General features: G+C 52.3%; 1 protein-coding gene across 6 annotated transcripts in view; it reads left to right on the forward strand.

Annotated features, from left to right (window-relative positions):
- The window catches only part of HDAC4 (histone deacetylase 4), a 175880-nt gene that overhangs the window by 33173 nt on the left and 116475 nt on the right, over positions 1 to 26232 (forward strand). For all 6 annotated transcript variants that reach the window (XM_071562873.1, XM_071562872.1, XM_071562877.1 and 3 more), the window contains exon 2: positions 4784 to 5029. In XM_071562873.1, the coding sequence (XP_071418974.1) occupies positions 5008 to 5029 (22 nt within the window). In that variant the 5' untranslated portion in view covers positions 4784 to 5007. The remainder of the gene's footprint in view (positions 1 to 4783; positions 5030 to 26232) is intronic.

The following is a 26232-nucleotide window of genomic DNA, read 5'->3' on the forward strand; positions in this document are numbered from 1 at the left end:
GACTGAGGGACAGGAAGCTCAACAGGAGCCACCAGTGTGCGCAGGTGGCCAAGAAGGCCAAGGGGATCCTGGCCTGGATCCAAACTAGCGTGGCCAGCAGGCCCAGGGCAGTGACCCTTCCCCTGGACTCTGCCTTGGGGAGGCCACACCTTGAGTGTTGTGTTCAGTTCTGGGCCCCTCAGTTGAGGCAAGAGATTGAGGGGCTGGAGCGGGGCCAGAGAAGAGCAACGAGGCTGGAGAAGGGACTGGAGCACAAGTGCTGTGGGGAGAGGCTGAGGGAGCTGGGGTTGTTTAGCCTGGAGAAGAGGAGGCTCAGAGGTGACCTCAGCACTGTCTGGAACTGCGTGAAGGGAAGTTCTGGCCAGGCGGGGGTTGGTCTCTTCTCTCAGGTAACCAGCAGTAGAATAAGAGGACATGGGGTTCAGCTCTGCCAGGGGGAGGTTCAGGTTGGATATCAGGAAGTTCTTTCCAGAGTGAGTGCTCAGGCATTGGAATGGGCTGCCCAGAGAAGGGGTGGATTCCCCATCCCTGGGGGATTTTCATCTGAGCTTGGCCGTGGCACTGAGTGCCATGATCTGGTAAAGGGCCTGGAGTTGGACCAAGGGTTGGACTTGATGATCTCGGAGGTCTTTTCCGATCCAATTGATTCTATGAAAACCCAGCAGGGCCCAGACTCTGAAATATTCTGGTGAAATATCCCAGTCCTTTGTGTTATTCCTGATGGATGAGTGTTTTACACCCCCGCAGTTCTTTCTGCTCAGCCTCCTCTGTCTCCTCTGTGCCCAGGGAAGGGCTCCGTGGCAGTGCTAGAGTTGCCCACTGCTTGTTGCCTGCCCAGGAAGCCCACGTGGCCAGCAGGTCATCCTATGTTTTCCATCGTTGTGTCCAGAGCCTGAGAAGCTCCCAGCCCTTCCCAGAAAACAGGGGTGGCCCCCCATGCCCAGCCCAGCTGGTTCTGAGGCTCCTACTGACAGGCTGGTGCTGCTCTGAGCCCGCTGTGCCCATCCCATGCCGGGCTGGCAGTGGGCAGGTGGCCCTGACCCAGTCCTTGCCCGCAGATCTCGCCTGGAACGTGCCTCTGGAATGATGCTCGGGATGGACACTCTGTTCCTGCAGGGCAGGGGTGATTGCCCTTGGCCTGGAAGGCACTGGAGGAGAAGTTAAACAAACTCTGGCCTGTTTTTCTTTTTAATCTCATTTTTTGTTGTGTTTTTTTTTCCCAGTGAGATCCTCTGTTTGGAAAACCCCGTGGAGCTGCAGATATCCCAGGGATGGGGTTTTGCTTCTCCTAATTTCAGAAGTGTTTTAATTCAGATGGTGAATTTGCATGAGAATTATTGCAGCTGGGGCCTGACAGGGCTCTGGGGCAAATGGCTCATTGAGATCAGTGCAGGAGGGAACCGAAAATTAGGGTTGGAGTGCTGGCTGTGTCCTGGAAAAGGTCATGGAATCGCAGAGGGGTTGGGTTGGAAGGGACCCCAAAGCCCACCCAGTGCCACCCCCTGCCATGGGCAGGGACACCTCCCACCAGCCCAGGTTGTTCCAAACCCTGTCCAACCTGGCCTGGGACACTCCCAGGGATGGGGAAGGAACAGGAATAGCTAAACTGGATTTGGTGCTGCTGTTTGAGTGCAGGTTCCTCGGGAAATGGAGCTCCACTGTCCATGCTCACATTTTCCTTCTTGTGAGGATACAACTCCATTCCAAATCCTCCTTTTCTGCAGCTGAGATTCCTCCTGCTCTGACAGTACCTGCTGGCTGGATTGGGAATAAATCATGTTACTGGGCTGAGCTGACCTCGCTGTGCAACAGGATGTGCAGATTAATGGAACTGGAAGATCCTGAACGTTTGGGGTGGCAGAGACTTGCAGGGATTAGAAATGACATTTAAGTTGTTTTCTCTTGAATTTGACTCCTAACAAGGAAGCACCTCCAGGTCCCTCAGAGTGCAGGATGGAGCTTGGAGAGTAATGCTCAGACACTTGGGTTGGAGGGAAACAGCCAATTAAAGAGGTTTCTTAATGAAGCACAGCAAGGAAGGCCTTGTGTTCAAACAGATTATTCTGCACATCAGGGAGGTCACCTTAGGAAGCCCATCAGGAGCAACGTGGTGGTACTGAAGTCTTAGACCTGGTTTTGCTGCCTTCATGGAAAGGAGCACACACTGCTGGGTGTGATAAGAGCCCTTTCAAGAATAGATGGCACTGCTTGGAATGCCAGGCAGCAGAAGTTGGCACTGCTGGAGGGCACCACTCCTTGGGATGTGCTGCTGGAGCAGTTTGGGGGCAGCAGAGTCAGCTGGATCCCTTGAGATGGGTTGGGGAGCTGGCTATGTTGCCAGGGGTGAGCTCATCCCTGGGCTGGGCTGGGGAGCACGGGGTAGGAGCAGGGCAGGAGCATCCCTGGATCCAGGAGAGGTGGCTCCCTGCTTGGAATTTTGGGTACAGAGAAAGGGAATAACTCTTGTTGTGAAATACTGTGCACAAAGGACACAGTTTGGTTTCATCTCTTCCAGTGGCGTTGGCTGGGAAAAGTGGCAGGGGTGTGAAACCAGAGCAGAATCCCTGGGGTACCTGCCTGGGAAACAGGGATCCCAGGATCCCAGGGATACCTGCCTGGGAAACAGGGATCCCAGGATCCCAGGGATACCTGCCTGGGAAACAGGGATCCCAGGATCCCAGGGATACCTGCCTGGGAAACAGGGATCCCAGGATCCCAGGGATACCTGCCTGGGAAACAGGGATCCCAGGATCCCAGGGATACCTGCCTGGGAAACAGGGATCCCAGGATCCCAGGGATACCTGCCTGGGAAACAGGGATCCCAGGATCCCAGGGATACCTGCCTGGGAAACAGGGATCCCAGGATCCCAGGGATACCTGCCTGGGAAACAGGGATCCCAGGATCCCAGGGATACCTGCCTGGGAAACAGGGATCCCAGGATCCCAGGGATACCTGCCTGGGAAACAGGGATCCCAGGATCCCAGGGATACCTGCCTGGGAAACAGGGATCCCAGGATCCCAGGGATACCTGCCTGGGAAACAGGGATCCCAGGATCCCAGGGATACCTGCCTGGGAAACAGGGATGCTCAGGGATCCCAGGATCCCAGGGATACCTGCCTGGGAAACAGGGATGCTCAGGGATCCCAGGATCCCAGGGATACCTGCCTGGGAAACAGGGATGCTCAGGGATCCCAGGATCCCAGGGATACCTGCCTGGGAAACAGGGATGCTCAGGGATCCCAGGATCCCAGGGATACCTGCCTGGGAAACAGGGATGCTCAGGGATCCCAGGATCCCAGGGATACCTGCCTGGGAAACAGGGATGCTCAGGGATCCCAGGATCCCTGGGATACCTGCCTGGGAAACAGGGATGCTCAGGGATCCCAGGATCCCTGGGATACCTGCCTGGGAAACAGGGATGCTCAGGGATCCCAGGATCCCTGGGATACCTGCCTGGGAAACAGGGATGCTCAGGGATCCCAGGATCCCTGGGATACCTGCCTGGGAAACAGGGATGCTCAGGGATCCCAGGATCCCTGGGATACCTGCCTGGGAAACAGGGATGCTCAGGGATCCCTGGGATACCTGCCTGGGAAACAGGGATGCTCAGGGATCCCTGGGATACCTGCCTGGGAAACAGGGATGCTCAGGGATCCCTGGGATACCTGCCTGGGAAACAGGGATGCTCAGGGATCCCTGGGATACCTGCCTGGGAAACAGGGATGCTCAGGGATCCCTGGGATACCTGCCTGGGAAACAGGGATGCTCAGGGATCCCTGGGATACCTGCCTGGGAAACAGGGATGCTCAGGGATCCCTGGGATACCTGCCTGGGAAACAGGGATGCTCAGGGATCCCTGGGATACCTGCCTGTGAAACAGGGATCCCAGGATTCCTGGGATACCTGCCTGTGAAACAGGTATACTCAAGGATCACAGGATCCCACAATGGTTTGGTTTGGGAGGGACCTCAAAGCCCATCCAGTGCCACCCCCTGCCATGGGCAGGGACACCTTCCCCTGTCCCAGGGTGCTCCAAGGTCCATCCAACCTGGCCTTGGACACTTCCAGGGACTTGGAATACTGGATGTGTCTTGGTATAGCACCAAACCCCCCCCTGAATCCCCCCAAACTGAACTGAACTGAACTGTTTTTATTTTTGGGGACAGGCTACTCAAGGTCTCTGACTCCATGGCTGTTTTCCCTCCCTTCCTCTAATACACAACTCAGAAATAATTAGGAATGGTGGATTTTCCCCCCCCCCGGGGCAGTCTGAAGTTGCTGCTTAGTAATATGCTGGAGGCTTGGACAGAGTGGGAGTGGAATTGGCTGTGTGGGTTTTGTTTTTTTTTTTCCTTCCTGCTCCAAGACCATTTCTTGGCACTGAAGGCTTTTCTTGCAGCTCCTTGGGGAGCAGCTGCACAGTCACCACTCATGCATATGGCCCTGGAAATCTGGGAGCTGTTGGACTCAAGTGCCTTCATATGGTGCTGCTGCAGGAGCAGAATTCACAGGGAAGTTTGGGTAGTTAAGACTTGACTGTGTAGTTGAAAAGTTGGAGTTTGAATTGTTGTTTTTTTGGTTTTTTTTTGTTTTTTTTCTTTTTAGTTAGTCTGCATTTTTCTGGTTATTGATCAAAATAAGATTTGCAGCTCTGAAAAGGACTCTCTCTGCAGCCTTTAATAGTATTGTAGTTTAGGGGATAGATAAGTTACAAAATGTGTAATTTCAATGGTTGGTAATCTTTATTTGCTAATGTAAGACATCTTTTCCCTTAATTGCAGGTTCCTGTTTTAAAAGCCATTGGAAGACACTCTTACCACCTTCTTGGATTACTTCCCACACCACTCAGCATGTCACTGTGCCCTGGATTTTATAAGGTGGCCATGATTTAACCCCCACTTGCCATTCCTATGTCTTGGTGAAGCTCTGGAGCTCTCCTGGGCTGCTCTGACTCCGTGGAAGCTGATCCCAAATCCCTTCTCCCCAGGACTCCACACTACCAGCAATGAGCTCCCAAAGCCATCCAGGTAAGGGAATTCCAACAGGGACACCAAAACACTCCATATTTGCTGCATGGACACACCTTTGGTTGTGTTGAAATGAGAATCCGGACCCTCTCCCTGTTCTCCTGTTTGGTTCAAACCTAAAGCTTTGTGGGAATTGGTGTTGCTGTTTTATCAGAGTTAGGAGGAAATCTCCCCATTTGGGGGTTTCTGATGGTTCTGAAATTCTAATTGTGGCATCACTGAAGGGTCTTGGAGTTTTGTGAGTCATTAACCAGATGTTTAATTTGTTCAGTCTCTGCTGATGAACCTTCAGGACCTGGAGTGTATCTGTAAGGGATGGGCACAGTCCTGGCAGTGTCTTTATTGAAATTTAAGGAAACTCTTGGACTTTTAAAGTACTTTTTAATAGGAAAGAACAGTTTTGGTGGCACAAGAGTCAGTTGATCCCCCTCACTGTTGCCTGGCAGATTATCCCTAATGTGTCTCGTGGTTTAAAACCCGATTCATCCCTAAAAAATTGTGCATTTCTGTCAGGAGGATCTGTGGCCACTGAGTTACCTGCTTTTTGCTTAAAGGTGCCTCATACCTTTGGATTCAGTGAGTTTGGGGGAACTGTGTTAGGCAGACCTTTGGAAGAGGAGTTTTAATTAAGTTTGGACTGTGTCAGTTTGTGGTACAAAAAGGGCTGCTGGGAATCAGGTAATTCCAAGGCACGTGGAAGGACTTACTGAACTCTGCCTTGCAGAGATTACTTTGTGACTTCAGCTCATGGTGGTCTTGGCCTCCCTGTGTTCTCCTGGATTCTTGTTTTGGTTGTGTTTCCAAGGATTGGGCTCAAGTTCTGCAGCTCATGGTGGCCTTGACCTCTCTGTCTTCTTCTGGGTTCTTGTTCTGGTTGTGTTTCCAAGGGTTGGGCTGAAGTTCTGCAGCTCATGGTGGCCTCCCTGTCTTCTCCTGGGTTCTTATTTTGGTTGTATTTCTAAGGATTGGGCTGAAGTTCTGCAGCTCATGGTGGCCTCCCTGTCTTCTCCTGGGTTCCTGTTCTGGTTGTATTTCCAAGGGTTGGGTTGAAGTTCTGCAGCTCATGGTGGCCTTGGCCTCCCTGTCTTCTGAGTTCCTGTTCTGGTTGTATTTCCAAGGATTGGGGCTGACGTTGTGCAGCTCATGGTGGCCTCCCTGTCTTCTCCTGGGTTCTTATTTTGGTTGTATTTCTAAGGACTGAGGCTGAAGTTCTGCAGCTCATGGTGGCCTTGGCCTCCCTGTCTTCTGGGTTCCTGTTGTGGTTGTGTTTTCAAGGATTGGGCTGAAATTCTGTAGCTCATGGTGGCCTTGGCCTCCATGTCTTCTAGGTTCCTGTTCTGGTTGTATTTCCAAAGGCTGGGCTGAAGTTCTGCAGCTCAACAGGGTGGCCTTGGCCTCCCTTCATTCTCCTGGGTTCTTGTTCTGGTTGTAATTCCAAGGGTTGGGCTGAAGTTCTGCAGCTCATGGTGGCCTTGGCCTCCCTGTCTTTTCCTGGGTTCCTGTTGTGGTTGTGTTTCCAAGGGTTGGGCTGAAGTTCTGCAGGTCATGGTGGCTTCCTTGTCTTCTCCTGGGTTCCTGTTCTGGTTGTGTTTCCAAGGAACGGGCTGAACTTCTCCAGCTCATGGTGGTGGTTTTTCATCCCCAGCGTTCTTAAGGCTCATTTCTCTTAATTTTAAGAGTCAGTTTTCTACCAAGGAGAAGAAATGTTTGGCAGCCCTTGCCAGAGGTGACATCTGGGCTTCCCATGTCAGCTGGGGTAGGGGTGTTGATTATACAGCTCCAGGTAATTAGTGCTAATGATGTGCATTGTTCAAGGGAAGGCTCTGGCTTAACTCAAGAGCCTATTAAAGCTGCTTCAGTGGGCATGAGCTTCTCCTCTGATCTTCTCCAAACCCGGCACTAATGGGCTGGTTTAGGAGCAGTGCCATGAAGTTGGGGCACTGTAGATGAAGGAAAGTGGTTTGGTCCTTTTCTTCCCCCCCTCCCCCCCTCCCTTTATTTTCCTTCCACTTTGCAAAACTCGTGAGAAAGATGTTGGGCACTTCTCAGGGACCAAGGAGAAAAGATACAGAGACTGAGAAAAGTGTGGCTTCTTCCCCCATGACTGCCCTTTCCTGGGTCGTGTTTTGGAGGGAGATTTCTCAGAGAAGGAGAAGCAGCTTTGGGAGAAGCAGCACGGCCAGGTGGGAGAGGTTAATCCTCCAAACTTCCCATGGGTAGGTCAGTGTGAGCCACCTTGAGCTCTGTTTCTGGGCTCAAGGCTCTCTCCATGGTGTCCTTGGATTTGGGGTGAAGAGCAGTAGCTCTTGGGAGCTCAACTTGCCCCAAAGCCACGTGTGGAAGCCGGTGGGGCACTGATGTCCCTCTTGCCACAGGAATATGGTCCTGATGAGGTTTTTGGGTTCCTGGGTAGGAATGGGAATGGCTTTGGGTGGGGAAAGAGGCTGAAGGTGGAAGGGGAGGTGGCAGGAGGGGCTGTGCAGTGCCAACCAGGCTGGGGGGCATCACGTGCCCTTGGCTTTGGCACAGGAGCTTCCAGGGCTGGGAAAAACCGCCCCAGTTCTGCTGCAAAAGCTCAAGTTGCTGCAAAGTGTAATTAAGAAAATTAGGCTAATTAAGATAACATTTAGGATTATGACAAAGCTTGGAGGGGCAGGGGAAAGTGTGTTGAGTTTCACTCCTGAACCTGCTGCGTTGGCCACAGTTTAAAGTTGCCTCAGGTAACCTGCAGTGCTGAGGGTGCTCACCTTGCCCAGCCTCGCTGGGCTGGGACTCCTGGGGTTTTATAGGGATTTTTTTGTGTGTTTTGGGTTTTTTCCTCCCTCATTGACCTTAAATGATTCCTTGCAGTCACTTTCTCCCTCCCCTCTTAATTTTCAGTGGTTTGAGTTTCACTCTCACTCGCTTCTTTAATCAGTAAAGATTGTTCTGCTGATACTGCTTATACATAAAGATTAGTTTTTTTAAAAACCCCAAACACTTAATCACTCAACTGATTTGTATTTGTTGAAAGTTCCCTTTCCTTTGTAAAAGCTGCAGCTCTCCTGCCCAGTGGAGCATTCTGTTTATGAAATCTCATTTTGCAGGAATCAGCCTCCATCCTTTTTTTTTTTCCAGGGCCACTCTTGCAGAGATACCAGTTCCACTGACATTATTTTGCAGTGCTGAACGTTTGATAATTAGGAATATTGAAGTTTTAAGGAGGAGCTGATGGGGCCAAATGCACAGTGGGCTCATGGAGGCTGAGAGGAGACCCCGGGAAAGCTCCATCATCACATAGAGAGGCACGTGCTGTGATTTGCTGGGCTGGGGAGGACTTTGGGCAGGGTTTTATCTGCTCAAAGCCACTCTGCTTTCATGTTCTGTGGCTCAGCCAGGCGTGGGGAGCCATTTGGGGCAGCCCCCGGAGGAGCTGTCACTGTCCCCGTCCCCGGCGTTCTGCAGCACACCATCAATATTTGATGGCCTCTCTCGTGAAACATTCAGAAGTTTCGGTGGAGATGCATTTCCAAGTGGCTTTAAATGACACTGACCTACTTTGGGGCACTGATGGGTCTGGCTGTGGGAGTTGGCTGAGGGTAGGAGTGTTCTTCCAACAAATAGAAGGACTAGGGGGGAAATTCCAGCCCTCCTTGGGTGGTTCTGGCGTGGGAGAACATCTGGGCATGACGTGTCGTGGAGTCATGGAGGGGTTTGGGTTGGAAGGGAAGTAAAGATAATCTTAAGGCCAATGGGATCCTGTCCTGGATCCAAACTAGCGTGGCCAGCAGGCCCAGGGCAGTGACCCTTCCCCTGGACTCTGCCTTGGGGAGGCCACACCTTGAGTGTTGTGTTCAGTTCTGGGCCCCTCAGTTGAGGCAAGAGATTGAGGGGCTGGAGCGGGGCCAGAGAAGAGCAATGAGGCTGGAGAAGGGACTGGAGCACAAGTGCTGTGGGGAGAGGCTGAGGGAGCTGGGGGTGTTTAGCCTGGAGAAGAGGAGGCTCAGAGGTGACCTCAGCACAGTCTGGAACTGCCTGAAGGGAAGTTCTGGCCAGGTGGGGGTTGGTCTCTTCTCCCAGGCACTCAGCAATAGGACAAGGGGGCACGATGGGCTCAAGCTGTGCCAGTGGAAATTGAAGTTGGAGATGAGAAAAAACTTGTTTGCAGAGAGAGTGCTCAGGCATTGGAATGGGCTGCCCAGAGAGGGGGTGGATTCCCCATCCCTGGAGGTTTTTCAGCTGAGCTTGGCCGTGGCACTGAATGCCATGATCTGGTCAAGGGACTGGAGTTGGACCAAGGGTTGGACTTGATGATCTCGGAGGTCTTTTCCAACCCAATCCATTCTATGATTCTAATTCCGTCCTCCTGCCTTGGCAGGGACACCTCCCACCAGCCCAGGTTGCTCCAAGCCTTGTCCAGCCTGGCCTTGGACACTCCCAGGGATTCCTGCTTGTCCCTGCCTGGTGCTCCATTGCTGCTCATTGTTCTGCTCTTGGGCATTCAGGCTCCTCTGTGCAACCAAATCCCTGCTGTGGTGAGTGTGGGTCCCACCTCCTCCTCTCTGGTGCTTTCTTTGATTGGAAACACAAAGGTTGCCCCAGCCCTGTCCTCTCCCCACACTGTTCTTCATGGGAAGCTAAACTCTTGGGCTGTGGCTGCCCCATCCCTGAAGTGTCCCAGGGCAGGCTGGACAGAGCTTGGAGCAACCTGGGACAGTGGAAGGTGTCCCTGCCCATGGCACTGGATGGACTTTGAGGTCCCTTCCCACCCAACTCTGTCTGGCATGATTTGAAATAAATGCTTTGCACTTGTAGAGTAAAACTTTGAGGTTGGTTTGTGGAGTAAATTCAGCCCCAAGCTCTTGCAGAATTGCTGCAAACCTTTGCAGGTGGGAACTGGCCATGTCTCCATCCACTTCTTTCCTTCAGTGCCCAACCAGGCACCTTCTACCTCTGCATTCCAGTCCTTCCCCACGTGGAAGCTGAGCCTGGTCTGGGTTTCCTGGAGGAACAGTGTCATTTGAAGGACCTTGAAAGTTTTAAGTCAGCTCCTGTGAAACCTGTGAAGTTTTCACTTTCTGGAGCATCAAACAGTTGGGACTTTCTGTGCAAGAGTTTTATTGTACCCTCTAAAGCGAAGAATTGTTTTGTGCTTCAACTTGGGGTTCAAGTTGAAGTTCCTGCTAGGTCAGTGTCCCTGCCAAGTACATTCCTCTCATTGCTGCTTTTTCTTCAGATGCAGTTCTGGCACTTAGGAATTCTTTCAAAGGCTGTTTCTAAGGGAAGTTTTTCAGCCTGTGATGTGTCCTGCAGTGCAAAGATGAGAAGCAGGTACTTGTGATGAGAGGCAGAGAACTCTGCATTAGTTTGAATGAGGTGCAGGGGAGGAAAAGAGGATAAAAAAGGTTGTACTTTTAAAGTCAGGTGATTCTATAATAACGTTTGAGATAGTCCTTGGAATCTTGTGGCTCAGTTGGAGAGGAGACAAACCTTTTCCTGTGTGGTTGCTGCATTTTTGTTATTCACTTTTAGTCAGCCTTGGTTTGACCTGTATCTCCTCTGGTGTATTTTATGTAAAATTAAATTTGTTACTGGGTTGAACAAGGAGTGGATTCTCAAGGTTTGCTTGAAAATATTCAACTTGTGGCCTCCATGCCAAGCTGCCACTCCAGTGTGGCTGGTTGGGGTGCCCTTGATGTGGGCACATCAGCTGGGGCAGGAAAGCCACTCCTGCTCACAGGGGTGTCAACCACACACAGCATTTTTCATCCTGCAGCTCTGGGAATTTTGGCTCTCTGTGCTTTGACAGGTGCTGCAAAAGGGAAAATTTCGGAGATCTTTTGCTCAAACTCTCTTGGAGACTTTATTTTTCCCCAAAGGTGATTTCATGTAGGACCCCAAGGAATGGCTGGAGCTGTGTCAGGGGAGATTTGGGTGGATCTCAGGACAAGGTTCTTCCCCCAGAGGGTGGTGGGCACTGACCAGGCTCCCCAGGGCAGGTTTGGGTGGATCTCAGGACAAGGTTCTTCCCCCAGAGGGTGGTGGGCACTGAATGGGCTCCCCAGGGCAGGTTTGGGTGGATCTCAGGACAAGGTTCTTCCCCCAGAGGGTGGTGGGCACTGACCAGGCTCCCCAGGGCAGGTTTCGGTGGATCTCAGGACAAGGTTCTTCCCCCAGAGGGTGGTGGGCACTGACCAGGCTCCCTAGGGCAGTGGGCACAGCCCCAAGGCTGCCAGAGCTCCAGGAGAGTTTGGATGATCCTCTCAGGGCCAGGGTGGGATTGTTGGGGTGTCTGTGCAGGGCCAGGGTCTGGACTGGATGGTCCTTGTGGGTCCCTTCCAGCTCAGGACATTCCATGACTCTGTAATTCCATGATACTGATGGGTCAGGAAGGAGAGTAAGAACCAATTCCAATGACATTTTTTCTCTTGGTGGAGTTTTTAGTTGATTCTTTTCATCCTTTAACATCTGGTTTCACAGTCAGGAAATAGCCAGGAGTGACTGAAGGTGGAACCGCAGGTGCTTGGATGGGGAGATAAAAACTGTGGCTGTTTTAATTCTCCCATCCCTCAGTAAAGGCTTTGGGAGCCCCTTTCTCCCCATAACTTGCCCTATACCAGGAATTTCCCCCCCCATTCTTTCATTCTTTTATTCATTAAGCAAGGAAGGCCTTTGAAGGGCAGGGTTGGAGGTGCCACACAGGATGGGCAAACCCCTGAGAAATGGGGCATGCAAGTTATAATTCCTTTAAGAAGACTCAAATTAATGCCTCAGCAGATCCTGGTTTCTATAACCAGGATCCAAATGCTGTTGTTCATCTGTTCCTGGGGAGGATCAGCTGCTGTACCTGCAGTGCCCTGGTTTGCCTTGAGAAGCTCAACAGCTCTCGGTGTTCCCTTGGGGATTCCTTTGGCTAATCCTCCATGGGCTGAAAGGCTAAAGCAGTTTTTTTGCCTCTCAGGGGAATTGTAATTAAACTTCCCACCTACTGGAAGGGAAGTTCCAGACAGAAATAACCTCGGGGGGGCTTTTGTGGGGTTCTGCTGTCTCAGCTGGAAGGTGGCACTGGTGGCACCGGTTCTTGGGGGTGTTTGGGGCTCAGGGGGGGATTGTTCATCCTCCTTGGAGCCCTGGCAGCAGAGGCTTTGCCAAGGAGTCCCCAGGCTGGGCTTCATCTTCCCAGTGTTTGTGGCTGCTCTGCTGCACTTGGATGGAGCCACACCAGGGTTGTTGTGAAGGCACCAAGTGCAGAGCATGAGGAGGCTGTGCCAGGGAGGGTGGCTGTGCCAGGCCAGCCTGGCAGCACCAGGAGCCTGCTCAGGTCTGGCTGTGGGTACCCACATCTGGCAACACCCACTGGTACATCCTCTCCATCTCTGGCCATGTGTGATGTGGGTTTTTTGGGGGGGCTGATAAAGTAAATTTGACTTTATCAGTCCCATTTTTTTTCCTTTCTATCATTTGGGTGATACCAAGGGCTGAATAATCCCAAAGAATTGCTTTGAGTTAACCCTGACCAAGCAGGTTTTTGCCAGTGCCACCCCCTCCAGGAGAAACTTCTAGCCATGGGCAGGATGGAGTTGCTTGCCGTGGAGGAAAACTCCCTGTGCTGGCATCAGGATGTTGGAGAAATTGCATCTGCATTCAAAGAAAGAAATTTGTTAAAAAAAAAGCCAAGAAAAAAAATCAATCCTGCCCCTTTGACTATTCTGGACTCTGGGCACTCATGGTGTTTGCAGCTGCTGTGCTGCCAAACCACAGAAATAGCTTTATGGGGCAAACTGGAGTTGGAACTGGAGGGAGGGCTGGTTTGGGAGCTTGGCAGTGCCAGCCTTGGCTCCAGGTGGCCCTTCTGCCCTTGGAGGCGCTGCTGGAGGCAGGTCCTGAAGGTTCCGAAGGGAAGTTCTGCCAGGTGGGGGTTGGTCTCTTCTCCCAGGCACTCAGCAATAGGACAAGGGGGCACGATGGGCTCAAGCTCTGCCAGGGGAAATTGAAGTTGGAGAGCAGGAAAAACTTGTTTGCAGAGAGAGTGCTCAGGCATTGGAATGGGCTGCCCAGAGAGGGGGTGGATTCCCCATCCCTGGAGGTTTTTCAGCTGAGCTTGGCCATGGCACTGAGTGCCATGGTCTGGTCAAGGGACTGGAGTTGGACCAAGGGTTGGACTTGATGATCTCAGAGGTCTTTTCCAAGCCAATCCATTCTATGATTCTGTGATTCCTGAGCCCTGGGGTCACAGTGAGGAGGGTCCTGTCCCCCCTGGCTCTGGGCTCCCCCCAGTGTGTGTATTGCCTTGTTTTCAGAGGTGTTCCTGTCCCTGAACTCCACGGAATGATTCCCTGCCTGGGGTTTCACCTCCAGATCGATGGCCCACAGTTGATGTGGTGGGTTGGACCTCCAACCTGAGAAACTGGGAAGTGCTCCAACCTGGGCTGGAGGCCGTGCTGGGAGGGCTGAGGGCAGGGCAGGGTTTGTGCTGCTTTTGTGGAGATGGTTTCAGTAGTTTTGATCAGTGAATCACAGAATCATAGAATGGATTAGGATGGAAAAGACCTCAGAGATCATCAAGTCCAACCCTTGGGCCAACTCCAGGCCCTTTACCAGATCATGGCACTCAGTGCCACGACCAAGCTCAGTTGAAAAACCTCCAGAGATGGGGAATCGACCCCCTCTCTGGGCAGCCCATTCCAATGCCTGAGCACTCTCTCTGCAAAGGATTTTTTTCTGCTCTCCAACTTCAATTTCCCCTGGCAGAGCTTGAGCCCATCGTGCCCCCTTGTCCTATTGCTGAGTCCCTGGGGTTATTCTTCAGGCAGGGATCCCTCAAAGCCTTGGTTGATGTTCAGATGATCCACCCAGAGTTGTATTTTGCCCTTGTTTCAGCATTTTCTTGCTGCTTAAACACACTTAACCCCCTCTCTGAACTGTGACCTTTGTGTTGTGCTGCCTGTAAAAGCAGCAGGTTAAAGCTTTTTTCACTCCTTCTCCAGAAAATGCTTGAGCTGCTCCTGTGGGAAGGCATAAAAACCTGACCCAGAGCGAGCAGGATCAGAGTGTGCTGAGCTGGGAGGCCCCTGGAGGATCAGCCAGTCTTGACTCTTCAGTGAATGGCCCATCCAGGGGATTGAACTCCTGACCTTGGCATTATTAGCCCCGAGTTGTAACCAACTTCCCTGGTCAAAAAATAACCCACAACAGTAAAAGAACCGAACAGCAAACCCTGAAACTGTCCAAGGATTGAACCTCTGACATCTGTCACTTCAGGAAAAATCTCTGAAACTTCCAGGAACTTGCTTTATTCTGCCTCAGGTGCCACTGGTCTGCCAGGAGGTCTGCCAGGAGGAGACATGTGATCCTCCCAGCTCACCAAACCCAGGAGAAGAGCTTTGGCATCTCTTCCCCACCAGCAGCAAGAATCTGATTGGCATGAGGTGGTGGCTGTTTCCCTTCCTCCTTTCCCTTCCCAGCAGGTGGAATGGCTGTTCTACAGGTTCCAAGCTCTTGACAGGCTTGTGGTGTGATGTCTTCTTGGCAGGTGGAGGTGATGCTGTTCCTCCAGCCTGCAGTAAATCCCTTTCTTTGCGTTTTTAATGATTGTTTTTGTTCAGGAGGTGGCACTGGGACCTCTTTTTTTCCTTGCTTGGATCCAGGTTGAGCCAACCTGGAGGGTCCCCAACCCTCAGTGCCCACCTCCCCACCCCCAGGTGTGGTGGAGACAGGTGGATCTGAACCACCACCCCACCAGGCTGTGCTGGCAGAGCTTTGGGCCAGCTCTGATTAAGTCTCCTCACGGATTTTCTTTTTCACAAGGGAAGTTATGAAATAGTTCTGTCCTGGCACTGCCTGCTGGCGGTTTCTGAGCCCTTCTCAAGAAGCTGCCGTGGAAAAATTGCCCTTTTAATCCTTTTTTCCTCTCTTTTTGATCGTGGTGGTGGTGCAAGACCTCGGCTTGTTGTTTTTAGCAGCTCCCTAAAGCTCTGGGAGAGAATTCCTGCTCCTGCTGCACCGATTAATTCCTGGCACGGAGCTGCCCCGGCTCCTGCGTCAATGCATCGTCACCACCTCTGCTGGCCCTGGCAGTGCCAACTCTCCTGGGCCCCAGCAGCCCACACTGGGCCACAGGGTGCCAATTCTGCAGCTGCCAAGTGGCCAAGTCCGCTTAGGGTGGCAGAGCTCCTGCATCTCCAGCCCCTTCCCCACCCCTCTGAACGTTTCAGCTGATGGAATTTTGCTTTTTGTGGAAGAATGTTGTGTTAAAACTTTGAGGAGAACTTTTTTTGTTTTATTTCCTGGGAAATTAGAAGTGTGTTTGTAGCAACGGCTTTGCCATCCCAGCCCAGCTGCCTTGGTGTGTTTGTGTGAGTGGTTAAGGGAAGATCTCCAGCACTCAGGACTGGTTGTCCCCAGTGTGTCCTCAGCCCTGCCCTGCCCTCCCCTTCTTCCTGGGCTGTGTCACTCGTGTCACTGCTCTCACCTGGGAAAGGCCACCAAGCTCCAAAGAGCATCCCTGATGGGTCATAGCTGGGTCTGCTCTGTGCTCTTCTGATTTTTGGGCTCTCCTGAGTTGCCACCAAGCCCTGGTGTCACTTCTTCACCTCTGGTCCTTCCTGAGGTTGGGTTTTGAGCTGCACCCCCCCCCCTTTTTTTTTTTTTTTTACTGTTTGCTTTTGTCAGGGAAACTGTGGAGAGCATTGCACAAAAGAACGTGATGTTTTTGGGAATGATTGCCCAAAGCAATTGGGCAACAGCGACTTGATCTTTAGATGTTCCAACCAGCAGATGAAAGAAACTTTCTGCAGAGCCCTTTGCTGGAACAACTGTTGTGCAAACGAGATTCTGAAAGCTCCTGGAAAAAGGGGGGTGAGGAACCAGCTGGAGGGGTGGGCAGGTCCCTACAGGTGGAGTCGAGGCTCATTTTGGGGACATGGGAGGGAGAAAGCCTTGGAATGTTTTCCTGTAGTGAGGAAGGCCTGGGAGTGATGGATTTGGGTGTAAAGACTTCCTTCTTTTCCCTGTGCCAGGGCGACACTTCAGTCCTCACACTGCTCTTCAGTTTGTGCAGAGATGCTCTAGGGAGATGCTGGAGAGCCTGGAGTGATCCCCATGGCCCCTCCCGGGGCGGTCCCCGTGGCCCCTCCCAGAGTGACCCCCGTTATCCTCCTGGAGCGATCCATGTGCCCTCCTGGAACAGCTTGTTTGGGAGCATCTCCCCCCTGCCCCACTTACCCAGTGCCCCCACAGCTGCCCTGATGATAAGAATGATTTATGAGCAAAAATGTTTCTAAAATTTACACGCATTTTCTTTTTTTATTCTTTTGATCTATTCCGTAATACAATAAAAAACCTGCTGGGGAAAATTCCAGGCCATCCATCCCACTGGTGGGTGGAAGCAGCTTGGGGAAGTTGTTCTTGCCAGTTTGGAGGAACCAGCTGTAGCTGCTCTAAACCCAAGTGGTTGTTTCACCAGAAACTCCTGCAGGTTATTCCTCCTGTGCTTTGCAAATGCCCCAGTGTGGTGATGCTGGTGCCCCCCTGTGCCCCTGGCAGGGCAGGCCTTGGTGGCATTTGGGTCTGGAGATACTTTGGGGACAAAACTGCCCACCCCAAGTTGACTTGCTGTGCCAAAGAGCGTGGCTTGTTCTCAGCTTGTTCTCAGGGATTTCATAAGCTCTGTGTTTTCCAGGATTTTCCCTCTTGTTCCAAGTGTTGGAGCTGCAGCATTGGTGTCTCCCCTTTGCCTTCCTCCTCCTCCTCCTCCTCCTCATCTCTGAGTTTCTCACTAATATGCATTGACATCTACCTGTCTCGGTCGATTTTAATGCAGAACATTAATGGAATCGTTAATTATATCAATATAATCAGTAATAATGCTGCTGCTGGGTTGATGGTTGGACTCTGTGGTCTCAGAGGCTTTTCCAGCCTTGATGATTCCCCCACCCTTTTTCCCAGTGGAGCTGGAGGTGTGAGAGGACACACCTCAGTCAGGTTGGGACATGGTGTGGCTGTTCTCTCCAAGGAGGAGGGAGGTGGGTCTGGGACCATCCCACACTCAGCAGTGTCTTTGCCTTCCTGTGGGCCTTCCTGGAGTCCATTTTTTTTATGGAAAAGGTTGCAAAGGGCTGCCCAGAGCAGTGGTGGAGTCTCCATCCCTGGGAGTGCTCAGAGAACCCGTGGATGTGGTTCAGTGGGACGTGGTGGTGGGGCTGGGTTGATGTGTGGACCTAATGATCTTAGAGGGCTTTTCCAAACTCAGTGATTCCACAATCACTTGAGATGACCTGTGAGGCATCCCTGCCCTGTCTCAGGGCTGTTCCACCATCTCCCTTCACCAGAGCCTTTCCTGGAGCCCCAGCACAGCATGACTGGGGTTTGGTGGGATGCTCTGGGCAGTGTCCCTGTAAATTTGGGAAAGAGGGCAGAGCTCAGCATCCCACACATCCACTGGGAATTCTGCAGGACCAATGGGCCCTTGGAGCCTGTAACTGTACCAGCAATTCCAAAATAGCTTCCTATGGACTCCCAAATCCCTCCTTTCCTGCTTCCTTTGGGTTGTGTTTCCCTGTGGGAGCTCTTTCCTTGGGAGGGACTGGCTGGAGAACCCTCAGGAGGTGCCAGCTGTGGGTCTGGCTGGGCTGAGCCGTCTGTGCCAGGGAAGGTGAGCTGGGCTCAAGCATTGTGCCTGTGGTGCTCCAGTTTGCCTTTGGAGCTCCTGGAGCCCTAGAGGAGCTGGTTTGGATTCCAAACTAATCCTGTGGTGCTTGGTTTGTGGCTGCAGGGACAGGAGGCACTCTGGGCTTGGGAGATGGTTTGTTTGGCTACAAACTTCTTTCTTCTCTTGCAAGAAACAAATGTGGGACTATTCCTTTTGAACTGCAGTGGCTTTTCCCCCTTAGGCATTGGAATGGACTGCCCAGAGAGGGGGTGAATTCCCCATCCCTGGAGGTTTTTCAACTGAGCTTGGCCGTGGCACTGAGTGCCATGATCTGGTAAAGGGCCTGGAGTTGGACCAAGGGTTGGACTTGATGTTCTCAGAGGTCTTTTCCAACCCAATCCATTCTATGATTCAGTATCTCCACCTGGAATTATTCTTCACTAAGAAACATAAGTAGTGTTTAGGAGCTGTTGGTGAGGTTGTATCTGGCAAGGGCAATCTCAGACATCACTTAGAGGTTTTGAGAGGCTCACTATTCATTGGTTTGGTATCTCCTTGTTGCTGTTCCCCACCTGTGTTCCCCATGTCTGTGAGCTCTGCTGCTTTTCTCACACTGACCAGTTGTTACAACATCCTGGTGTGTCAATGTAATCCTTGTGTTAGCAAATTCCCAGCGATTTATCACCTTGGATGCCCATTATTTGTTACTCTGCCTCTTCCAAACAGATCATTTTGCTGACAGAGCCATGCAGAGGACACCTTTGAGGAAAAATCCCACTGGGGTTTCTCCTTCCTCCTTCCAAACTGGAACCAGTGGAGGCTGCTGGACACTCACTGTGAGGTCCTTTAATTAGAAAACTTATCACTTGGAGCTCCCACATCCCCTGGCACAGGCCTTGGATGCAGCCAGAGCTGTCTGAGCTGCCCTGTGGCTGCTCTGCCTCCATCTCGAGTTTGTATTTCCATCTCCAGCCCTTTGCAGATAAATTAATCCATGTGTGAATCTCCCCTTGGCACTGGACAAGGGGGCACGATGGGCTCAAGCTCTGCCAGGGGAAATTGAAGTTGGAGATGAGAAAAGACTTCTTTGCAGAGAGAGTGCTCAGGCATTGGAATGGGCTGCCCAGAGAGGGGGTGGATTCCCCATCCCTGGAGGTTTTTCAGCTGAGCTTGGCCGTGGCACTGAGTGCCATGATCTGGTGAGGGGACTGGAGCTGGACCCAGGGTTGGACTTGATGATCTCGGAGGTCTTTTCCAACCCAATCCATTCTATGATTCGTTGTGGCAGTGCCGGCTCAGCCCTTGGTGGGGCAGGGGGGTGATGGTACCACCACAATCCTGGGGGCTCAACACAAACAACACTGTGGTGGCTTTGCTGGCCACTTGTGGCTCTTTATTCTTGAAATAAAGGTTGTTCCCAGCCTTGCCCACGTGGCACAACTCGCTGCCAGCAGGTGAAGCCACAGCAGGGCCACCTCTCCAGCTGGGGAAGGCACAATAGCTGAGGGCAGGCGAGTGGAGGGCGTGGGATCTGCTGCTCAGAGGCATAAACAGGAAAAGTGATGCCTTCTGTGGGTGCTGCCAGCCCTGAGTGAGTGGAGGAGGAGCTGCTCACAGATGCCAATGAATTAGGGATCAATTAGCACTGAAATTTTGGGTGCTGAGGGAGCAGCTTGGCCTCCTGGGAGCCTTGCAGCCCCTTTCCTCCCACTTCCCATGGGAAGCATGGGATTAACACTCTCCTCATCCTTCAGCCTCCTTGTCCTGCTTTTTTATTTCCCCCCCTGCTCAGTGCCAAAATTTTTGCCCCAGTTGCACATTTTGCTGTAGGAAACTCCCCAAAAAGCAGCTGATTCTGAGTAACTCACCCAACCACTGGGGCTTCTGGGGAGACTTGTTGGAGGTGTGGAACACAACCCTGGTGTGTCTTAGTGGGTGGACACCTGAAGATCTCTTGAAGGTGCAGTGAAAGGCTGAACACACGAGTTTGGGAAGGCTGAACACACGAGTTTGGATGCTCCAAGAACAGCAGCAGAGTGGGAGGAAGGTATAAGTTAAGTCCAGGAGTGAGGACCTGCCATCCCTTGTGGGGGTGTTGATGGAGCAGCTCTACCTCTGCTCCTCGCTCTTTCCCTCTCTGCTTGCTTTTCATGGAGTTGCCTCAGGACATTTTCCATAGTTGAGCTGTTGGGTTTTTGTAATGCCTGACAGTGTTGTTTTGTTGCTTTTCCCTTTTTCTGTCCCTTTTCTCTTTCCCTAAACTGCTTTTGGAGTAGCTTTTTGTGGGGTTTGTAAAAACCCAGTCCAGGGTGCAAACACCTCCTGGTAAGAAGTGGAATGCACCCAGTTTGGTCTAAAGTTAATACTGTTAATTGCTTGCTTGCAGCTTCATGAGAAAGTTGTTAAGAGGTGGCCACAAGTGATTCTGTGCCCAGGAAAATGCCCTTTTTCCTCGTGTATTCATTGGAGCTGGTGCTGGTAGTACCTGAGGAACAGGCTCCTTGGGATGTGGTGTTTGGAGCATTTTCCACTAATGCCTTCCCCACTCCTGATACCATCTGAGGGAATCTGTGCACACTTCTGGAAAGACAAGGTGAGGAGAAAAGCCAGTACGTGGCCTTTGGGAAGGAGCAGAAATTGCAGTGATATCTGTCAGTGCTTTTCTTCTTTTCATATTTGGCTCCAGCTTAAATGTCACTGAGCTCCTACTTGGACAGGTCCCATCCACAGGGAGTCATGGCAGGGGTTTCCCAACCAGGGCACTGGGATCTTGTGCCTGCTCTTGTTGGTTTGGTCCCTTCCAGGACACCTTTGGCACTCTCAGATTGTGGTGATTGTTTCTCTGCCTCTTTTATTCTTCTCACACAGAGCAGGTCCCGTGTTTGCTTCTTTCAAGAAGACCTTGTGGTGATGAGGTTGCCAAAATGGGCAAGTCCCTACAGGAACTGGGCTCTGTTGCAGCTCCAAACCCAATCCTAGAGTGGGTTGCCCCTGAAGGTTTATCCAGACCAGTGTCCTGCCTCCCAGTGAGCAGCACGAGGTGTTTGAGGCAAAACAGACAGCCCAAGATGAGCACAGAGTATGGAATAACATGTTAGATGAGCACAGAATTGTGGTGCTTTGGTGCTTCATAATGTGCTTTTGCCGGGCCAAGAAGTGCAGGTGGAGAAGGCCAAGCTGGCAATGAGAAGCTTGGGGGTAACTCAGAGTTTGGGGGTAACTCAGAGCTGGCAGTGAAAAGCTTGGGGGTAACTCAGGGCAAAAACAGAGAGCCCAAGATGAGCACAGAGTATGGAATAACATGTTGGTTGAGCACAGAATTGTGATGCTTTGGTGCTTTATATTTTAGGGCAAAACCAGAGAGCCCAAGGTGAGCACAGAGTATGGAATAACATGTTAGATGAGCACAGAATTGTGATGCTTTGATGCTTCATAATGTGCTTTTGCTGGCCCAAGAGGTGCAGCTGGAGAAGACCAAGCTGGCAATGAGAAGCTTGGGGGTAACTCAGAGTTTGGGCATAAACAGAGAGCCCAAGATGAGCACAGAGTATGGAATAACATGTTGGTTGAGCACAGAATTGTGGTGCTTTGGTGCTTCATAATGTGCTTTTGCCGGCCCAAGAAGTGCAGGTGGCGAAGGCCAAGCTGGCAGTGAGAAGCTTGGGGGTAACTCAGGGTTTGGGGGCACTTTGTGAGCGCAGTTTTCCGTGACTGTGGGATCTGTGGATGACTCAGGATCACTCCAGCTCAGACCTGGGAGCGAAGCCCTGGAGCAGCAGGAGCTCCATGGCTGTGCAGCCCTTGGTGGGCCCTGTTCTGGGGAGGGCAGGGAGGGTCTCTGGGACCTGAGTCAGCTCTGCTGTTGGCACTGCATGACTTCCTGACGTGCTGCCCAGGAAGGACGTGCTGTTGACTCAGTTTGTGGTGTCTGGGGACGAGGGCAGCCAAGTGGATGCCCCATTTCCAGAGCTGGCCACGTGCCCTCGGGGCTGTGAATCACCAGCACAGCCGAAGGCACTGCAGAGTCTGCAAGGAGAAGACCCAGCTGAGAAGGTGGAGGGAGGACCCAGGAGGCTGCACTGGGTTAGATAACCCAGGGCAGGGTGGAATTTGCATTTGCATCATCACTTTTGGCACTTGCTGGGTGTAAATTTGCGTGTTCTCTGTGGCTCATCGGCACAGCTGCGAGGGCTGTGGTGTGCACATCCCATTCCCCAGCCGGATCTGGATGGGGCACGTTCACTGGATGGGTTCTCCGTGGAAAACACGCCCCCAGTAGTCCTCACTCAGCCCTGCTGCTCCTGGGAGCTGTTTGCCTGCAGTGCTGTGCCTGCCCAGCACGCCCCTCGTGCGGCATAGCTGGGATGTTTGTGCCGAGGAATGCAAACAGCAAATCCCATGCCGGAGCATCATCTGCTCCTTATGTAACCTGCTGGAACGGCAGCGAGATGGGAACCAGATGTGGAGACACAGCAAAGAATCATAGAATGGATTGGGTTGGAGAAGACCTCCGAGATCATCAAGTCCAACCCTTGGTCCAGCTCCAGTCCCTTTACCAGATCATGGCACGCAGTGCCACAGCCAAGCTCAGTTGAAAAACCTCCAGGGATGGGGAATCCACCCCCTCTCTGGGCAGCCCATTCCAATGCCTGAGCACTCTCTCTGCAAAGGAGTTTTTTCTCATCTCCAGCTACAATTTCCCCTGGCACAGCTTGAGCCCATCGTGCCCCCTTGTCCTATTGCTGAGTGCCTGGGAGAAGAGACCAACCCCCACCTGGCCAGAACTTCCCTTCAGGCAGTTCCAGACAGTGCTGAGGTCACCTCTGAGCCTCCTCTTCTCCAGGCTAAACACCCCCAGCTCCCTCAGCCTCTCCCCACAGCACTTGTGCTCCAGTCCCTTCTCCAGCCTTGTTGCTCTTCTCTGGCCCCACTTCCAGCACCCGCTCCAGGAGCTGGGATTCTTCCTCCCTGAGTGTTGCAGCAGCTGGGCTTTGTGTTCCTTCCCCTCCCTTTTTATTTGGGGAGGTGCTGCAGGGCAGCTCAGAGCTCAAGGACTGTGGGACTCTGTGCTTGGACAAGTTCTTTGGAGTCATCAGAGCCCGTGCGCTTCTCCCGGTCCGAGATTCTGCGAATTCCCGTCTGGGAATGAGCTGGATCCCGGGAGAGCCCCTCTGCGTGGCCAGCTCTGGGGATACACAGTCAAGGCACTAAATTAACAGCCCAAATGAATCTGCTTTACTCACCCCACTGTAGTTTGGGAAGGAAATCCTATCAAGGCAGGTTTGGAGCGAGGGGAAACATCTGGGAGGGGAACATCTGGAGCGCGTGTTCTCTGCTTGGCTGTGGAACTGGGAGGGAGCACAAGGGGAAAAAATGGATAAGCATCGATTCTTCCTGGTGGGAAAATGGATTTCTCCACTTGTGGTTTATCCCAGAGGTTTCTCTCTGCTCTCTCCCATTAAATAAGGCAATTAAAGGAGAATCAATACATGTCAGTCTTTGCCTTCGTTGGACCTTCACGGTTCGAGGTGTGTGTGATCTCCTCACCTGGGAGCTGATGGGAACCTTCCCTCCCTTTCCTCTTGTTTTCCATCCTCCTGTGCTGGTTCTTTGGCTGCTTAAGGTTGATTTCCTCCCCCTCTGGGTCACTCTGGTTGAGGTCAGAAGCCAGCAGGGCCTTGTTGGTGGAGTTCCTGCGTGGAGGAGGCCACAGTGGCTGAAGATTGAACTGTTGAAGACACTCTTCTGCCTCGTGAGACATTTATGGAAAACTTTCCAACTGCAAGGAAGCAGCCTGTTAAGTCCTTGGGATGGCAGTGAAGCTGGAGGCAGAATCAGATGTTCCCAGGAGGAATTCTTCCCTTCTGGAGAAGTTGGAGAAACATTATTGCTTTCTGTAAGTACTTGGCAGGAGGTTGTAGTGAGGTGGAGTTGGTCTGTCCTGCTGTGGGTGAGGTGAAGTGGCCTCAGGTTGCACCAGGGGAGGTTCAGATCCCTGAAAGAGTGATCAGACTTTGGAAGAACTTAACCCACCCACTGGAGCCTCTGGAGGTGTTCAAGAGGCTCCTGGATGTGGCACTTGAGGATGGGGTTTAGGGGTGATTATGGTGCTGTTGGTTGGACTCAGTGACTTTGAAGGTCTCTTCCAGCCTTGATGATCCTGTGGTTCTTTGTAAATGGAGGCTGTGGAGCCCAGATGTGATCCCTAGGGTCTCCACGGAGGACATCCCTCTAGTGGGTCATGGTGGATGTTGGACCAGCTCTCTATGGAGAACATCCCTCAGGTGGGTCATGGGGTATGTTGGACCAGCTTCCCATGGAGAAAATCCCTCAGGTGGGTCATGGGGGATACTGGACCAGCTTCCCATGGAGAAAATCCCTCAGGTGGGTCATGGGGGATTCTGGACCAGCTTCCCATGGAGAAAATCCCTCAGGTGGGTCATGGGGGATTCTGGACCAGCTCTCTATGGAGAACATCCCTCAGGTGGGTCATGGGGTATGTTGGACCAGCTTCCCATGGAGAAAATCCCTCAGGTGGGTCATGGGGGATACTGGACCAGCTTCCCATGGAGAAAATCCCTCAGGTGGGTCATGGGGGATTCTGGACCAGCTCTCTATGGAGAACATCCCTCAGGTGGGTTGTGGTGAGTGTTGGACCAGCTCCCCATGGGGAACATCCCTCAGGCGGGTCAGCTCTCTTGCAAAGGCACTCTGTGAAGGTGTTGGTGCTCCTCTCTCTTGGCTGAGCTGTGCAAGGCCAGAGGGTTGGGAAACTCCATAGCTTGGGAAGCTCCATGGGAATGCTCCTCATGCCACGCTGACTCCCATGCCACTGAGACCGGCCCTTAAAGCCACCCCTAGAAATGCCTGATGGGAATGTCATCTGGAGCAGGAAGGTCTCCCTTCAGCCTGAATCCCAGGGGATTGGCTGGGAGAAGGGGAATGACTGCCAGGAGGTGCTGGGCTTGGGGGCTGCCCCATGCCAGGAGCTGCCCCATGCCAGGAGCTGCCCCGTGCCGGATGCAGAGCCGGGGGATGCTGCCTTTGTCGGGCATGGGCCCCCTGGCAGGGGCAGCACCAGCCATGCCGAGGAGGAGCGTGACCTTCAGGGTATTTTTAACCTGGCTAGGGAGGGTTCCAGTGCCAGGACTGCTGCCAATCTGATCCCTGCCTGCTCTCAAACCCCTTATCTCTGCTTTCGAGGGCGCTGACGCAGCGCGGGAGCCACGAGTTCTGTGTCGATGGCACCAGGGAGGGAGAAACAGCCCAGCTCTGGTTTGCTCATAAATAGTTTGATTTAAGCTGGGGGTTTAGGGCTATCTTAGCTCTGTTTTTTTTTATTAGAGAGAAATACTTTAAGCAGGGTTTATAAATAGCCAAAGGCTGTGCTTTGATTAGGCTGCCGTGGCGCTGACGTCAGCGGGTGACACTTATCTCGGGAGGATTTGCCCTGTTGACTGGCTCTGTGTTTACACAAACCGGGATATTTCTGGCCCCTGGGGGGGACCAGCTCTGCTCCAGCCCTGTCCTTGCCGTCAGTGTTCCTGAACTCTGCCTGTCTCCCCTGCTGGCTCCAGCCTGGGGAGGTGGAGCATCCCTGGGGAATGCCCAGGCGTGGTGGGGATGGTTTGGTGGAGAAGGACAGTGGTGGAGAGATGCTGAGGTGGACCTGGACTTGGGAGGACATAAAGGGTGAGCCTCTGTGGGTCCTGCCTGGATGGCTTTGGGAACAGACAGGTAGGTAATGGGTGTTTTGCAAGGAGGAGTTACAGGAACAGGTCCTACAAATGTGAAACAGGAATGAAACCAGTGAGGACTTTCAGCCCAGTGTGGCTTCATAGAATCAGTTGGGTTGGAAGAGACCTCTGAGATCAAGTCCAACCCTTGATCCAAACCCACTGTGATCACCAGATCATGGCACTCAGTGACATGTCCAGTCTCACCTTAAAAACCTCCAGGGTTAGAGAATCCACCCCCTCTCTGGGCAGCCCATTCCAATGCCTGAGCACTCTCTCTGTAAAGAATTTCTTCCTGATATCCAACCTAAACCTCCCCTGGCAGAGCTTAAGCCCGTGCCCTCTTGTCCCACTGTTGGTTGCCTGAGAGACAGCAGCACGTGTGTTTCTCTGCCACTCATTTCATGTTTTTACTCAGAGTAATTCCCTTTTGTGGTTTTAATTATTGCAAAGTTAGAAATCTGTTTTGTTAGGAAGGCTGAAGCTGAAGGTGTTGATCTGGCAAGTACAAATTGTGTGTTCAGCTGCTGCAACTTCTCAGACCCTCTCCCCTGTCCTCAAGGTCTCCCTGGCCCCAAATCCCACTGTTACAACATCACAGAAAGCACTAATAGTTCCCTGTAAGCACTTGTGTCTAAAATCTGGTTCCCTGGAGCATCAGGTGTCCCAAAAGTGAATTTTCTTGGAATGATTTGGCTTGGAAGGGGGGTCTCAGAGATTGTCTTATTCTACCTCCTGCCATGGGCAGGGACAGCTCTTGGCCATCAAGGGGAATTTGTGGCTGCATTAAGAAAAAGTGGTTGAGTGGGAGCTGCTTTCTGGCTTGGGGTTGGAGGGAG

The sequence above is a fragment of the Pithys albifrons genome, chromosome 8, assembly GCF_047495875.1.
Source record: "Pithys albifrons albifrons isolate INPA30051 chromosome 8, PitAlb_v1, whole genome shotgun sequence".
Lineage (NCBI taxonomy): Eukaryota > Metazoa > Chordata > Aves > Passeriformes > Thamnophilidae > Pithys > Pithys albifrons.